Below are 15,000 nucleotides of genomic sequence, written 5' to 3' on the forward strand. Positions count from 1 at the left end.
CTGCCCTCCATTCAATCACATTGGGGTTCACTCCAGACAATACAAAATGCCATGTTAATACAATGGAGGCATATTTAAATGTACACTTGCAGAAGATAGAATAGACTGTGTAATTAGTGCAAGGTGTAAAGATGCCTCTCCGCCTCCTCCTCAGTCACCTCTGCCAAGCTGGCCTTTGAGTTTCCCCAATACATGGCATCAATCATAGGGACGGATTTAGGTCAAGTGATGCAACTTCCTGTTATTGCATTACAGGATGCATTAACAGGAATAATGCCTATAACGCCTAGGAATAATGCCTATTCCCCGAACTCATTGAGTTCGGGGAATAGGCGAGGAAAAGAACTCCAGACCGGTTCTCGGATATCGCCTTAACAAGGAAAAGCGCTATTCTGGGAATAGGTGAAATAATTGTTCACAAATAGTAAAACAAGGTTTCTTTGATTCATTTCTTGCCCTGCACTGTAACTTTAATGCATTCTATGTGTTGTATTTTTAAATTTTATGCATTTTACGTCCTTTTTATTTGCACTTTGCTCTAATGCTTTAAAAGTTTTATATAAAGCACTTTGAATTTCCTTGTTGAGATGTGCTATATAAAAAAACTCTCCTCGCCTCATTGATGGTGATAATAACCCTGCTAAGTCAGATATTGGGAGTAAAGTCTGCCAGAGAAGTATTATGTTATTCAAAGCCTAACTCAACCCACAAGCAGGGACACGGGTTGTCAGCAGAAGGAATGAAAATACCTCCTTTGGCCGCAAGTTTCTGTACAGTGAATGGAAATATGAATTACATCAAACTATAACTCTTACTTTGATGGATAACGCCGGTCATTTTGGACCTGAAACTCACTTTCCACGACATCTTTGGGTGTTTTAGAGATCGAGTGAGTATCTGCACCGAACGCAATATGGTCTGCACGCTTCACTGCGTAGGTTGCAGTAGCTGGTCCTGCCTCCATGGGACCCTCGACTCACAGCACGATGTTCCCATTCCTCACCGTGTGAGGTTGCATGGATTTTAGACCGGCCGTTGTCGAAGGAGTCCACAGGTCTTCTCGCTGACCTATTCTCCAGATGAATCCGCAGGGAACTATCACAGGGTAAACAACAGCCCTGTTCCTATCACCTACGCTGCCAGATCTCCAGATACCACGTCCCCCTCAACACCCGCTAGAGTCAACACGTTATTATCACACGGACAAAGCTTCGTGTTTTCCTGTTTCAGCAGCAGCCGACCACAAGGTCTGTCATTCCACCTTTCAAACAACATTGTAACCGCCTGAACAGCTGGAGTTCAGGCGGGATTCAGAAGCCATGACTTGCAGAAATTCTGCGGGTCTGGGCTTAAAAGGGATCCCGCCGCTGCACCTCCCTGTACCACGCCTGCGCCTCCTTTCCGGTCGCGGCTGCTTCGTCGGGGCATTTCAGTCGCCGCGGGTGAAACACAAGCGCCGGGCGTCTTTGTGAAAACGGAGCCGGCCTCATGCCTTTTTAATGACTGACATTTATGCCAATCAATTCACGGTGTTGCAAGAGCTTGCAATGAGAGCCACTTAGCAGCAGATGAGCAGATCCTCAGGGTTCTGCAGAGCCACGGACCAGAGATAAACATGGCTGACGTGCGATGCGTGGCCCGGATCCACTCCACATTCCGCCCCATCACTAGTCCTTAAGCACACATGAGGGGCTTCAACCAGTACCTTCCTTTAAGGCAACACACCGTATTAAAGGTCAGCTGATTATACAGCCAAATGAAAATGCTTTTTGCTCATTTACTAATTCAAGACACGAATACATATCTATATTCAATACTAAGGATTAAGAATGAGAATGGATTTTAAATCCACGTCAACTTAAAACTTCTAATTAAGAAAATGTCACAACAAAGAGTTTGGCACAGGTTTATGCTTATCCTTCCGACAGCCTTGCGCCGTATTGTTTTTTTAAATGTCAGACTCGAGGTTCGCTGCTGCAGGACACGGAAGTGTGTCATCGGGTCCATGCAGATCTGACCATATGTCACCAGAGGCACCAAAAAAAACACAGTTCACCGGCAGATCTTCCTTGATAAGAGTGATTGTCTGATCCTCAATTAATGTAGTAAATGCAAAACATACAGCGATGCATGACTGTAGGTTACACAAGGAGACCGTGATTTAAAGAGGAAAACAAACTCAGAAAATCAGAGGATTCCTACCAGCTCATTCAGTCTCTGTCAATCTAAAGAAATCAGTTTACCTGATCGAGACATTTTCCCAAACTACGACCGAGCGACCGGGGGATGAAAGCTGCTTCGCCCGGTGTCCGGAGCTGATGAGTCTTAATGCGTTGAACCGTGTTTTTTCGGCTTCCCCTCCCTCCAATCTGCCCCGATGCTGCGATAACAGAGCGGGCGGGGAGGGCGGCGCGGGGGATTTGCATCGCTCACCCGCCGCGCTGCCTTGTTGTCATAGTGGAAAGATTTGCATCGGGAGAGATTTTGACGGAACTTTTCCTGTTGCGCTGCCCGCCGAGCGGATGGGGGGCGAGCATTTGTCGAGGCTCCGCTGCGGAGACGGCGTGCAGCGTGCGTGGGGCTGCCCTGTCCTGCGCCCCGCGGGACAGGGGCTCACGCTGGGAAGAGGTAACGGCGGCCATCTGCCCCGCGGCCGGAAGGTGCCAGAGAAGCGCGGTGAAGCGCGGAGAATCACAGTGAAACAGCCTGCAGCCTCACACGTACGGGCCCGTAGGCACTGTCGGCCTTGGAGGTTTTGTATATTTATATCTATAATCCTAAGGAATTTGGACGAGGCTTGCGTTTGCGTCCAAGACGCCGTCATATTTGTCGCAATATCAAACGTCTTTCATCGAGGTCAGAACTAGAGATGGGAGGTTTGGTCAGTTGTTTTAACCAGTGTGTCTGTGTTGTGTGAACTGTGATTCTGGAATACGACAGGATGAAGAAATGACAGTTTTGTCATTTTTCAACCTAGGCCATACTGAAACGTTGGTTCCACGATTTATAACTGCTCATAGTTTAGAGTTATATCACATAAAATTTTAAATAAACAGATTTAAAACATTTTCTTTTTTTATTCACACGGCTCATCCATAGTGTAACATCGGCTACAGCAGGTTTCCATTAGAAAGCGATGCAACTGTTTCTAGTCTCTAACGTTAGCGTGGATGGAGCCAAAGAAGACGATTTGCTGAAGTGCTGCAGAGTAAAAAAAAAAAGAAAAGCTGTAAAAGCTTAAAGAAACACCCGGTTTGCAACCATTTATATCCGGTGTGGTGTATAAATACCGTGAGCTTCTTCTTTTCAAAAAGGTTTGCCCCATTGGATTGCAGTGAGAAGCTGCAGCAGTGTGGTAGGTTTGTCAGTAGTAAAGCGAGGGTACACTATGAACAGTTACAAATGATGGAAACAAACAATTCAATCAAGCCTGGCTCAAAAAAAACACCAAACCTATCCGTTAGGCTAATCATTGCGTGTCGTACTGTACAAAGAGTCCCTGTTGGCCGCCGAGCTGGGGTGAGAGGATGTGACCCGCCCCTTGCCGTCCCCGTTTCAATGCCTCTTTTATTCACCTGTGGGACACGGGCATCCCCACCCTGTTCCAACCGCACACTCAAAACAGACACACCCTGCACTCTCTCCTAATGTACCACAGCATATTTGAGACAGACACACCCTGTTTCCAACCGAGGTATGTCAAATCTCATATCGGTCATAATTTCGTCGCTTACATTTATTACAAATAAGGAGGCAGTGAACAAACTGCCACAAAACCACAAATAAAAAGCGGCTTTTATAAACTTGTTTAGAAACATTCATAAAAACAAACTGGTATTTTTCCGAAGACGTCACAGTATTGTGATAGTCATTCTGATGTTGCGCAGCCTTAGACACAAGGGGCATCAATATTTCAATGTGCACATGGACTACGAGGTGAGAAAACTGTCTCCGTGCTTGGACACATGAGATCACAACGGCCGTGTAAACCGTGTCAGTAATGTTTATCTTCATTTGTCCAAAGCCGCTCACGATGATGTCACTCTGTCGGTCGTCGTCAAACCTCCTGACCACCGCACAGGCAAGCCCTGATGAATCGCAGGGGTGTCCCCTGGGACGAAAACGTCCTACACGCCCCCCCACTAACCCTCTTTGCAGCCCCATCGCCAACACCCGTCCAACCAAACCAGTCACCCAAGCTCAGGCAGCTTTGACGCCTTCAATTCTATATGACGTAAAACCTCCTGAAGTTGGGGTAGAACTCAGGGTCCATCCCGGGACCCCGTGTCCCGCTGCCCCCCTCCAGCCTGTGTCACTGTGTTTGAACAGAGCAGACTGCCAGGGGGCTGGAATCTCGGCCCCCCTTATCAGTTGGCGACAGCGGAGCAGGTCGTCAGCGGGGAGGCGGAGGGACGGCGCAGATACTAATCCTACTGTAGCAGTGACGCCGCTGGGTTTCCTTGCAGAGTCATTTGCCAAACAAATCATCTATTGTTGCGATTCAGTTCAAGTACAATAACAATCAGGAGGACACTGACGCTTTGACCACTTTCACTTGGTAGGAAAATGAGCTAGAGGGTAAATGCGGGGAACGAGAGGGCATACACTCTATAAACAGCGAGCAGGACAATGTACACAGATCATTCCTATCACTATAGATGTTGAAACGCAGCCCTGCGACAACATGTTTACCTGCTTATTTGTTTACAGACTGAGACGGGCCGTAAAAACAGGCAGCCCGAGCGGGGACAAACGCAGGTGACGGAGAGAAATAAAGCAACAAGGCGGTAATAAAGAAGTAATAAAGTTAATCAACGCAGCATCGTACCGTAAAGGGCCTTGGCGCTGATCTTGCTGTCCGACCGGGCCACCCCACTGCAATCAAAGGAGGAAGAGGAAGAGTTACGCAGTCTGCCCTTCATCGTTCCTCCCGTCGCACGGACCCACGGAGACGCACGGCGATCCCGCTCCTAAACACACGCCGACACAGGGGAACGGGAGGGATCGCACGGAGGGAGCCCGGCAGACCGGCCAGGACTGGATGAGATTAGCCTGAGATTCCGAGCATATGGGCCAGCCAGCGAGAGCGAGAGAGAGAGAGAGAGAGAGAGAGAGAGAGAGAGACAGACAGAGAGAGAGAGAGAGAGAGAGAGAGACAGACAGACAGAGAGAGAGAGAGAGAGAGCGGAGGAGCGGAAGAGGGAGAGGTGGAGGTGGAGAGGGGCGTGGGGCGGGAGGAAAGAGAGTGACCGGGGGCAGGAGCCCAGCACAAAACAAACATTCCTCAACAGAGGCGCTCTGTGCCCGGGGTCCCTGACCCCCGCCGGCCCCTCGCACACCCGGTTAGCCATTCCCTCACTCGGCCGGGGCCCCACAGCAGTTAGCAGGTTCGGGGGGGGACGGGGGGGGGGGGTAAATATATAACTGGGAGAGAGACAGGGAGAGAGAGAGAGAGAGAGAGAGAGAGAGACTCACTTGGACGTCCTGGACTGAGGTCCCGGGATACTCATGGTTTAAGACATCCACCTGAGAGGGAGATGGAGACAGGGGAGGGAGAGGGAGAGAGGGGGGATGGGGGCGAGGAGGGGCAGAGGGAGAGAAAGACAGAACCAGGAGAGAAAGAGGGGGAGTGGGAGAGACAGAGTGGTGGAGAGAGGGGAAGGGAGAGAGAGGGGCGAGGGGGCGTGACAGAGCGGGAGGGGGAGAGAGAGAGAGACAGAGAGGGAGAAAGAGGGTGGGAGAGAGAGAGTAAAAGAGTGAGAGAACGTGGTGAAGGCAAAACGGTTTCCCACCACAGCCACACGTGCATGACTTGGTTTGGTCACCTTCTCACAGAGGCCCCGGGCAGAGGGCCCCGGGCGGAGGGCCCCGGGCGGAGGGCCCCGGCTGGAGGGCACCTTACAACCGGTCCCCGCGCCTCACACAGTAACTAACTGATACGCCCGCATCAAAAGACGGGGCGGGGCCCGGGCTTGGGGGGCAGCAGGTGTCGGGCGTGGTCTCTGCGCTCGGGGACAGCAGGCGGACAACGCTGCGTGTCATCAGATCTGCTCCGTCCACCTCCATCCACCCAGTGGTAATTAAATCAGTTGGGAGTTTTGCGCCGCCCTAAACTGCCTGTTTGATCATTGTCCTCGATGGAACAAGGGACATGACTAACAGGAAGCGGACTTTAAAACTGATGGAGGAAAAATAATATGAATAAATGATAAAAAAGATAATAATAAATGTAAAAAAAATGAGCACTACAATGAAGGGTATAATGTTTGAAAATACATGGCTGCAACGATGTTATCTGGAAGAATGGCCAATTCTAGAGATTTATTTAACTTATATAAGTATTGTTATGTTGAATAATATGAATATGTTCAATTTTTGCATTTTGTGTTGTTTTCAATTCTAGTTTACAATTATCAATTATAACTCACATTTCTCTCCTCACAGGTTTTTCGCTGCGCACCCTGACACTGCGCGGCCTGCGTTGTCCACGCCGTCGCTCCTGGCAGATCCCCTCGGCGGCTGAGCTCCGCGGGGCTCTAACGAGCCGTGGCCTCGCACAGAGGGCTCTGTTTGATGTGCTTTGCTCGGATTTACCGGCTTTTCACGTGACACCGAGCGGCTCCGACGGCCCTGATCGCCGACCCCGGGTCAACGCCCGGCGTGCGGGGCAGCTCCGGGCGACTGACATTAAATCGAACCCGGCGATTACTTTCTGATGGATGCCCCCGCACCGCTTATTGGTTGATATTTTGGGCGCGACCACTGGCGTTTCCTCATATCGCGTAATCGTATTTACACACAATAAACATTTTGAGAAGCAATAACGAGTCATGTGGATATCATGACCGAGCAGGTAGAGGCTGATATCCAAACCCAGATATCCCAGACGATATCCAGCCTCAAATCACAATATCAATATTATGCTGATACTGTATTCTGCCTGGTCCTGCTGCAGTGCATGCACCCGAGGTGTCTCTTCAAGCAGCGACATCAGCCCCCGTCACTAAGCGGTGCTGAGAGGACGGGATCCAGTGTCAGCAGCGGGAGACGCGTGCGCGTTCTGAGTGAAGGGCCTGGTGTGCAGCACGGCCACGTCGTCACGCTCGCTGACCTCCGGGCGCCCTTCCCGGGATGTTTTGACAACACCTCGCAACGGCCGAAACCACCGGCGAGCGACGGGTGTCATGACACGTCCTGCACGAAGGGCTGCGTTCCCTCTCCGTGGCGCAGGGTGGGGGGGGCGACGCCGTGCTGCGTAACGGAGGGGGCTCCCCCCACGACGGGCCTTGGGCGAGCCTTGGGCGGGCCTTGGGCGGTCCTTGGGCTAGCCTTGGGCGGGCCTTGGGCGGGCCTTGGGCGGGCCTTGGGCTAGCCTTGGGCGGGCCTTGGGCGGGCCTTGGGCGGGGCCTTGGGCGGGCCTTGGGCGGGCGTTGTGCAGGGCGGGCGTTGGGCGGCTGGTTGAGATGAAGGTTCAGTCGCTGCAGCTCCTCCAGCAGCAGAACATACCTAGCACCACTTAATGCCTCTGGATGATCCTCAACAACTTAAAAACCACGTCAACAACACCCACATGAGGGCAGGTCCTCCAGTCAAAGGGTGGAGTCCCTCATGAGCTCCTCACAGGGCAGAGGTAGAATGGAGTCGGTGTAAAGGTGGAGTAGAGTGGGGTAGAGTGGGGGTGGAAAGAGATTGAGTAGAGGTAGAGTAGAGAAGAGAAGAGTAGAGGAATAGTGGGGGTAGAGTAGAGGAAGACTAGACTAGAGTAGAATTAGAGTAGAGTAGAGGCAGAGTAGAGGTTGAGTAGAGGTAGAGGTACATTAGAGCTAGAGTAGAGGTAGAGTAGAGGTGGAATAGAGTAGAGGTAGAGTAGAGGTGGAATAGAGTAGAGGTAGAGTAGAAGCAGAGTAGAGTAGAGGTAGAGTAGAGCTAGAGTAGAGGTAGAGTAGAGGTGGAGTAGAGTAGTGGTAGAGTAGAGTAGAGGTAGAGTAGAGTAGAGGCAGAGTAGAGGCAGAGTAGAGGCAGAGTGGAGGTAGAGTAGAGGTAGAGTAGAGGCAGAGTAGAGGTAGAGTAGAGGTAGAGGCAGAGTAGAGGCAAAGTAGAGGCAGAGTAGAGGTAGAGTATGGGCAGGGTAGAGGCAGAGTAGTGGTAGAGTAGAGGCAGAGTAGAGGCAGAGTAGAGGTAGAGTATGGGCAGGGTAGAGGCAGAGTAGAGGTAGAGTAGAGGTAGAGTAGAGGCAGAGTAGAGGTAGAGTAGAGGCAGAGTGGAGGTAGAGTAGAGGTAGAGTAGAGGCAGAGTAGAGGTAGAGTAGAGGTAGAGGCAGAGTAGAGGCAGAGTAGAGGTAGAGTATGGGCAGGGTAGAGGCAGAGTAGAGGTAGAGTAGAGGCAGAGTAGAGGCAGAGTAGAGGTAGAGTATGGGCAGGGTAGAGGCAGAGTAGAGGTAGAGTAGAGGCAGAGTAGAGGCAGAGTAGAGGTAAAGTATGGGCAGGGTAGAGTAGAGTAGAGGCAGAGTAGAGGTAAAGTAGAGGCAGAGTAGAGGCAGAGTAGAGGCAGAGTAGAGGTAGAGTGATGCTTCAGCAGATAGTGTTGTTGTGTCATGACATCAACCTCCATCACAATCTCCACCAGTATCATCGCTCCAGCCCATGTGGCGACATTTTAACTACGTCGTGGCGGTGCCGGACCGGCTGCCTCCGCTTAGCGGGCGAGGGTGAGACGGGATCAGGACGCGAGCGCGACAGGTCGACTTCCTCCCTCCGCCCTCATCTCTCTGCTCCGCTCCCCTGGCTGCTGGCACGACGCCAGGCCCAAGGGAGGCGGCGAAGTCGGGGCGAACCGGGCGGCGTACTGCCCCTGTCGCCTGGTCACCTGTCTCCCTGTCGCCTGGTCACCTGTCTCCCTGTCGCCTGGTCACCTGTCTCCCTGTCGCCTGGTCACCTGTCTCCCTGCTGCTCGGGCATCACTCATGGGTTCGATACCAATGAGAGTAATAACCCGACGTGAGCCCCCGTTCACACGCGTGGAAGACAAGACGGGCGGTGCTTTCGATGGTGCCTGTCGATGGGAATGAAGATGGGGAGGCGGAGCCCAAAACACGTGAGGTCATTACCGCTGACACCAAGTTCACATTCTGGTTCGGCCCCGACCGCAGTCCAGCCGCTGACGGTATCCTGCGCCACCCCGTCCCTCGTTTACGACGTGGGCTCCATAAAATCCGCTATGGCCGCGGCGGGTTTTTGTCGCTGGATTGTTGCGTAACACGGGAGGTCGGCGCTTCGTTTGGACGGAGCCAGGGACGGCGGTGGCGTGCACCGCCGAGGCGAGGGCTGGAAGCACACGACGTGTAAACTTAACCGTCACGCATGGGGGGGGGGGGGGCCCAACAGACAGACACGTGCGTCCGTGCAACCACAAAACGTTCTCCCGGCGCAAGGACAGACGTCCCCAAGCGTAGAAACGCCGAGGTCGGCGGCGCAGGTTGGGTCTGAGGCGGCGCTCCGTGACCTCTGGAACAGCTGCTGGTCGTTGGATTTTGGAGTGTTTGAGGCCACTCCAACGTGAAGTCGACCCAGTCGCCATGCTCAGGTTGTGGGCTTGAATCTAGGACACGGAGGCACGGGAGCCAGCACGCGCGCGCGCACACACACGCACGCAAGCAAGCGCACACGCATTCTGCATGGTGTTCATTCTTGCGTCTGTAAATGCATAATAATAATAATAATAATTATTATTATTATTATTATCATTATTGTTATTAATATTGTTATTATAGTTATTGTTATTATTATTATAGTTATTGTTATTATTATTATTGTTGTTGTTATTATTATGATTATGATTATTATGATTATTATGATTATTATTTTTTTGTGCTTTTTGTTGTGGTCTGAACTTAGCATTTAATCTGCGGCTCCAACCTCACTGGTATTTCCTCGTGTTAAATTGAACCGGTTGTAAGACTGATCGTTTGAATATACAGCTCAGTTTTTACTATCAACGGGAAGGAAAGATTCTCAAATGACGTCTTTGTCATTTTTTTGTCCATGGCCTTTAATAGAGTTATACCTTTTTAACATAAAACACACAGATCCAGAGGGGACAAAACGTCTGTTCTAACAGATGAGTATATATAGATTAGATTAGTACAACTCACTACTTTAAATCACAATTTAGACCTAATAATAATAATAAAAAAAAAAAAAATAATAATAATAATAATAATAATGTAAACATTCACTCACCTCCAAATATCATGAGCTGCTTGCTAAAACATAATCCATGGGTTGATGAAGTATTTGAAAGTATTTGAAAGTATTTGAAAGTAGTTGTACTTCTCGGAGCTCGAGACGTTTCAGACGCTGCAAGTGGTCAGCACGAGCACAGCGCGTGCAGGGCCAGCGTCAGCCTGCCATCAGCCAATCAGGAGCCGAGCCGCACGGCGCCGGACGGGAAGTGGCGGCACCCGACAGTTGCGGTGTTGGTCAGTAGGAATGATGCAAATCAGAGGTTATTAAATATGATTCCCCCAAATTAAATGCTCGCTGTGGGTTCTCACGGTGACACCCGCGTGTGAGGGAGTCGGCAGGTAACTCTACCTGTGGGGGGCGTGGCTTCAAGGCTGGGGGGGGCTTAGGCTCCTAGTGGTGGTGGGGGGTGGGGAGATATTTCTTACTTTATTATTTCCTTCTTATTTCTTTCTTTCTTATATCTCATTTTACCCAGAATCCAACTGACGTTAGGGTTTTGACGTCTGCAATTCTTTTTGATTCACCTATGAACCCCTTTCCTAAGTTAGTGAAATGTGATTAAGATAAGATAAAAAAAAGATAAGATAAGACTTTATTGATCTCTGAGGGCAAATTCAGGTGTTCCAGCAGCAGATGTTGACAGAACTGTGTAAGTCCAAAAAGAGAATAATTTAAAAAATTATACACACACACACACACACACACACACACACATAAACAGAATTAAGTATCACTTGTACAGCTGACTATGCTGACTAGTGAGCCCAATATGCGCAGTTGGCTTCAGTAAAGTACAGATAGTATATAGCAACAAAAGATAAATAAATGAAAAACAATAATAATGAGGATAATAGTACTAGTGGCACCTCTTCAATCTCTGTCTCACACAAAGGCATTTGTAGTCATGCATGTGGCCCGCTGTCAGTTGGGTTTAACGGGCCTGAATCCTTCCTCTGTGTTGATATCGCCCTCATGTTGTTCTGCAGCAGCAGCAGGCTCCATGCAGCTCAGCCAGAGAGGGGCTGCTGAACAGGAGGGGAATGAAAGAGGAGCAACAGTGTGGAACACCGCCCGGGTCTCGATGACACCGGCCGGTAAGAATGACCCGTCTTTGTTCGGGCAGCTTCACCGTTCCGGCATGAGAGATTAATGGAGGGTCGAAGCACAAGCTGACATTGTGCCTCGGGAGGGCGATTAAAGTCGTACATGTCTCATCGCCAGAACTGTACGAGATTGTTTTCATATCAACGCTTTTCTCTGTAAAAATGTCAATTAAGTGTTGCCCACACACAAGCAGTGGGACACAACCGTTTCCCAGGCAACAGATCCATTCTGGACCAAGCGCGGGCGCACACACAAGCAGTGTTTTGAATCTGGTTACTCTGGAAACCTTGGAAATGGGTTTGATTATTAACTTTAACTGTCAATATATACTGAGAAATGGCCTGTTTGGAGAATGTGGGCCTGACAAGTGTTCGTGTAAAACCTCAAGCAGATAATCCTGAAAACCTGCTTTGATCTGGATTCAACGATGGAAAGTTTATAACGATGGGTGAGTTCACGTTCAAAGTGCCCAAACTAAAGGATCAATAGGAGGGAGATTAGGTTATTGGGAAGCAGATCTGAATATAGTTTGTATGGTTTATATACAGTATATACTTGGCAGAGCTGGTGTCCGGCCAACGAGCTCTCTGTGTTCACTGTTTCAGAGACTTTGAAGGAGGTTTCAGAAAATATCTTATACAATAAAAATCAATTACCAGTCATTATCAACACAACTCTGCCCCCTACTGAAAAAAAATACACATACACATTATAGTATCGTGTTTTACTGCACACTTGGCACGTTCATTACAAAATAGATTTAACAAGATTTCATATTGAACAATACAAATATAAAACACATATATAATAACTGCAAGTGCATAATACTGTTTAACTGAAACTATAAAAAATAAGAGCCTTTAAACAACGTACTCCTCTGGCGTAACAAGTTCCCTGAGACATTCCAGTGTCACGCCTCGCTGTAACGCTGGAATTATACTTCAACAACACAGTCAAGTGTAACACAATAACTCATGAAAGTACAATCAACACACAGTAAAAAAACAACATATTATCAGCAATTGATCTGAGGCTCAGCGGTTTGGAAACAAAACGACCAATTCTCAGACCTTCTTACACATTAGGTTGTAACATAAAGCAGCTTGAAGCCAAGACGTGAGGAAGCGTTTATGAGTTGACACTGTAAGACACAAAGAACAAAGAGAGAGGAAAGGGTGAACACCGGGATTCCATTAAACTGCTGTTAAAACAGTCTTTCACAAGACACCGATTTCAGGGCTAATTTATTTTTATAAAAATGGTCCAAAAGCTATTTACAGAGCCGTTACTACAATATTTAATTGTCAGCATTTATAAAACAATGTTACAAAACATTTTCTCTGTGTGTGGGTTTCTACAGTAGGGGAGCGTGCCGTGTCAGAGGACCTAAGTGGAAAAATATTACTATTATTTTGATCGTTATAACCAATAATTGCAGATAACAACACAAAACAACCACATTTTTTAGATAACAGGATACTGATGCATCTTTAGCTAAAAATTGATATTACTAGATTCTTTAGTGATTGCCTAATAGAACCATTCAAAGAAATGACAAAGCCTCTGTATAAAATATTTGAGTCAAGGCCCCGATCTTAATCAGCACGATACTCAAATGACAACATTCAAACGAAAGGAAATGAAAGACTGAGGACGTTGTTGACTTGGTCTTTGTTGTGTGAATCTGAGCGTAAGCTGATAAGTGGGGATGAAATCATGCTGAGCACGAGCGTAAATACAGAAAAAATCTGCTCGGTTACAATAAAGCGAGTAGATGGAATGAGCCACTTCCACCCCTGATGACCTGCTATTCAGAACATCTGCAGAGACTCTCCGTTCTGTGTCAAGCACGGCCATCTTTTCTGAATAAGCGGAAGGAAAATCCGACAGCGTGACGGCCTTGTTGGCAGGTATAAAGTGACACTTCGACGACGCCTTGAATCAATAATTCACGCGAGTCCTGAGGAAGCAGGGTGTCCTTCATTCACAAAGAAACGAGGAGACAAAAGCAAAGCACCGGGCAGTCAGACTATTCACAACATGCTACACGCCAGTCGCTCCAAGAGATCCAGACAATCAATATGAATGAATCGTACTGTAAGTTTAGGACGTAGGGCGGCCTTTTGACACGACCGTTAAGGACGGAGGTTATTCATTGTTTGGATTTTTTTTAATAATAATTCATAGTTGTATATCAATATAAAAACATTAAAATTGACTTAATGATTTAATCACAAAAGAACATTATAATCATTGCCATCATTATTTTTATTACAATTTTATCATTTTGATTACTTATTTGTATTTCTATTACTATTAAGTATTTATGTTACTATCATTGTTACTATTACACCAGTTTGTATTAGTCGTAGTCCTGATGTCCTTTAGGATAAATAGCGTTTTATCTTATCTCATCATATCTTATAAGAACTAGCGAGAGTGGAACTCTGACCTGGTGAATCGGGCGACTGCGATAAAAGCCAGGACTCCGCCCGTCGCGTAGGCCATCAGCAGGGCAGCGTTGATGATGACGTCCGCCCGCAGCACGTAGGACTGCCAGGTCAAGAAGTAAACGGAGAGCAGGATGGTCGTCCCGGTCAGGGCTAGGTTAGCCACAACGTAGCCCTCAGTCTCCATCAAGTTTCCCTTCACCCCTGGAGACGAGAGGAGAAAGAATTATTTGGGAGGAAAAGACCCATTTTGTACACTCAAGGCATGTACCCTTGAGATGTGCCTGCTTTCCCCTGTTGGGTCGGAGGGCGTAGCGCAGCCGGTGTAGCGCAGCCGGTGTAGCGCAGCCGGCGTCCCGACAGCAGTCCATTGCAGGGTCACATTCATTGACCCACGCACCATTCGCGCCTAGGGACAATGCGGAGTCCCCGGTTACCCAAACCGGACTCAATGGGAAGAACACACGCGCTCCACGCAGACGGACACCCAGGATGAGATTCAAACCCGGACTCCGGGAACTGGAGGGCAAGACGCTCCCCCCACCGCCTTCAGCGCACCGGCTCACCGAGGAAAAGACGGGTCCCCTCCAGAGCTGCCAGGAGCAGCAGCAGGCCGAGGTCTTGGGCCAGACATTCCCGGGGGTAGCTGAGAACCTGGCCTGAGGGAGGACCAAGACACACGGGGCTGTCAGCGGGTCTACGTCACAACACAACGCAGCAGGACTGTACTTTTCTATGGTGGCTGCAGAGGGAGGGGGCTCATTATCATCACAATCAATGGGTAAAAGCGGTGACGACACTTGCACCCAGTGTGAATCCAGGAGGTCAGATAGGCAGCGGGGATGCACCGTCCGATAGACGGACGCCCTTTTCCGCTTCGGAGGTCGAGGCCCAGACGGTCAGAGAAGTTAAGGCAGGAAAAAACACTCACTCTTGTAGATGATCAAACCGAGGGTGCAAAGAAAGTACAGGACAAAGTATCGGGCCGTCACGTAGAGAACCAGTTGGAAAGGAACGGATGAAAGCTTGGAATGCCGTTAAGGTGCTGCGTTATGGCGCTGATTTAAAAACAACAACAACAACAACAACAACAATAACAATAACAACAACAACACAGACGCGTTCACACAATGTTTAACGTCATTTGTGTGCTGGTGACGTCAACTTGACGAAGTCAAAATGTAGGTGAAAAGGATACGACG

The 15,000-nt window shown here is 48.9% G+C and overlaps 2 protein-coding genes across 3 annotated transcripts in view; both read right to left on the reverse strand.

Annotated features, from left to right (window-relative positions):
• The window catches only part of eps8l2 (EPS8 signaling adaptor L2), a gene marked incomplete at its 5' end in the record, with an annotated part of 25,215 nt that extends 19,703 nt beyond the window's left edge, over positions 1–5,512 (reverse strand). The window contains 2 exons of one of the 2 annotated variants that reach the window (XM_080002319.1): positions 4,829–4,875; positions 5,476–5,512. In XM_080002319.1, coding sequence (XP_079858445.1) covers positions 4,829–4,875; positions 5,476–5,510 — 82 coding nt within the window. Of the gene's footprint in view, positions 1–4,828; positions 4,923–5,475 lie in introns of those variants that run through there. The other variant, XM_080002318.1, reaches the window with a different exon arrangement.
• A 6,558-nt stretch (positions 5,513–12,070) lies between these two features.
• LOC307232069 (transmembrane protein 80-like) overlaps positions 12,071–15,000 on the reverse strand; it is a gene marked incomplete at its 5' end in the record, with an annotated part of 3,499 nt that continues 569 nt past the window's right edge. Inside the window, 4 exons of the mRNA XM_080002950.1 lie at positions 12,071–12,489; positions 13,801–14,002; positions 14,365–14,457; positions 14,730–14,823. Coding sequence (XP_079859076.1) covers positions 12,477–12,489; positions 13,801–14,002; positions 14,365–14,457; positions 14,730–14,823 — 402 coding nt within the window. The 3' untranslated portion in view covers positions 12,071–12,476. The remainder of the gene's footprint in view (positions 12,490–13,800; positions 14,003–14,364; positions 14,458–14,729; positions 14,824–15,000) is intronic.

The sequence above is a fragment of the Zeus faber genome (assembly GCF_960531495.2).
Source record: "Zeus faber genome assembly, chromosome: 6".
Classification (NCBI taxonomy): domain Eukaryota; kingdom Metazoa; phylum Chordata; class Actinopteri; order Zeiformes; family Zeidae; genus Zeus; species Zeus faber.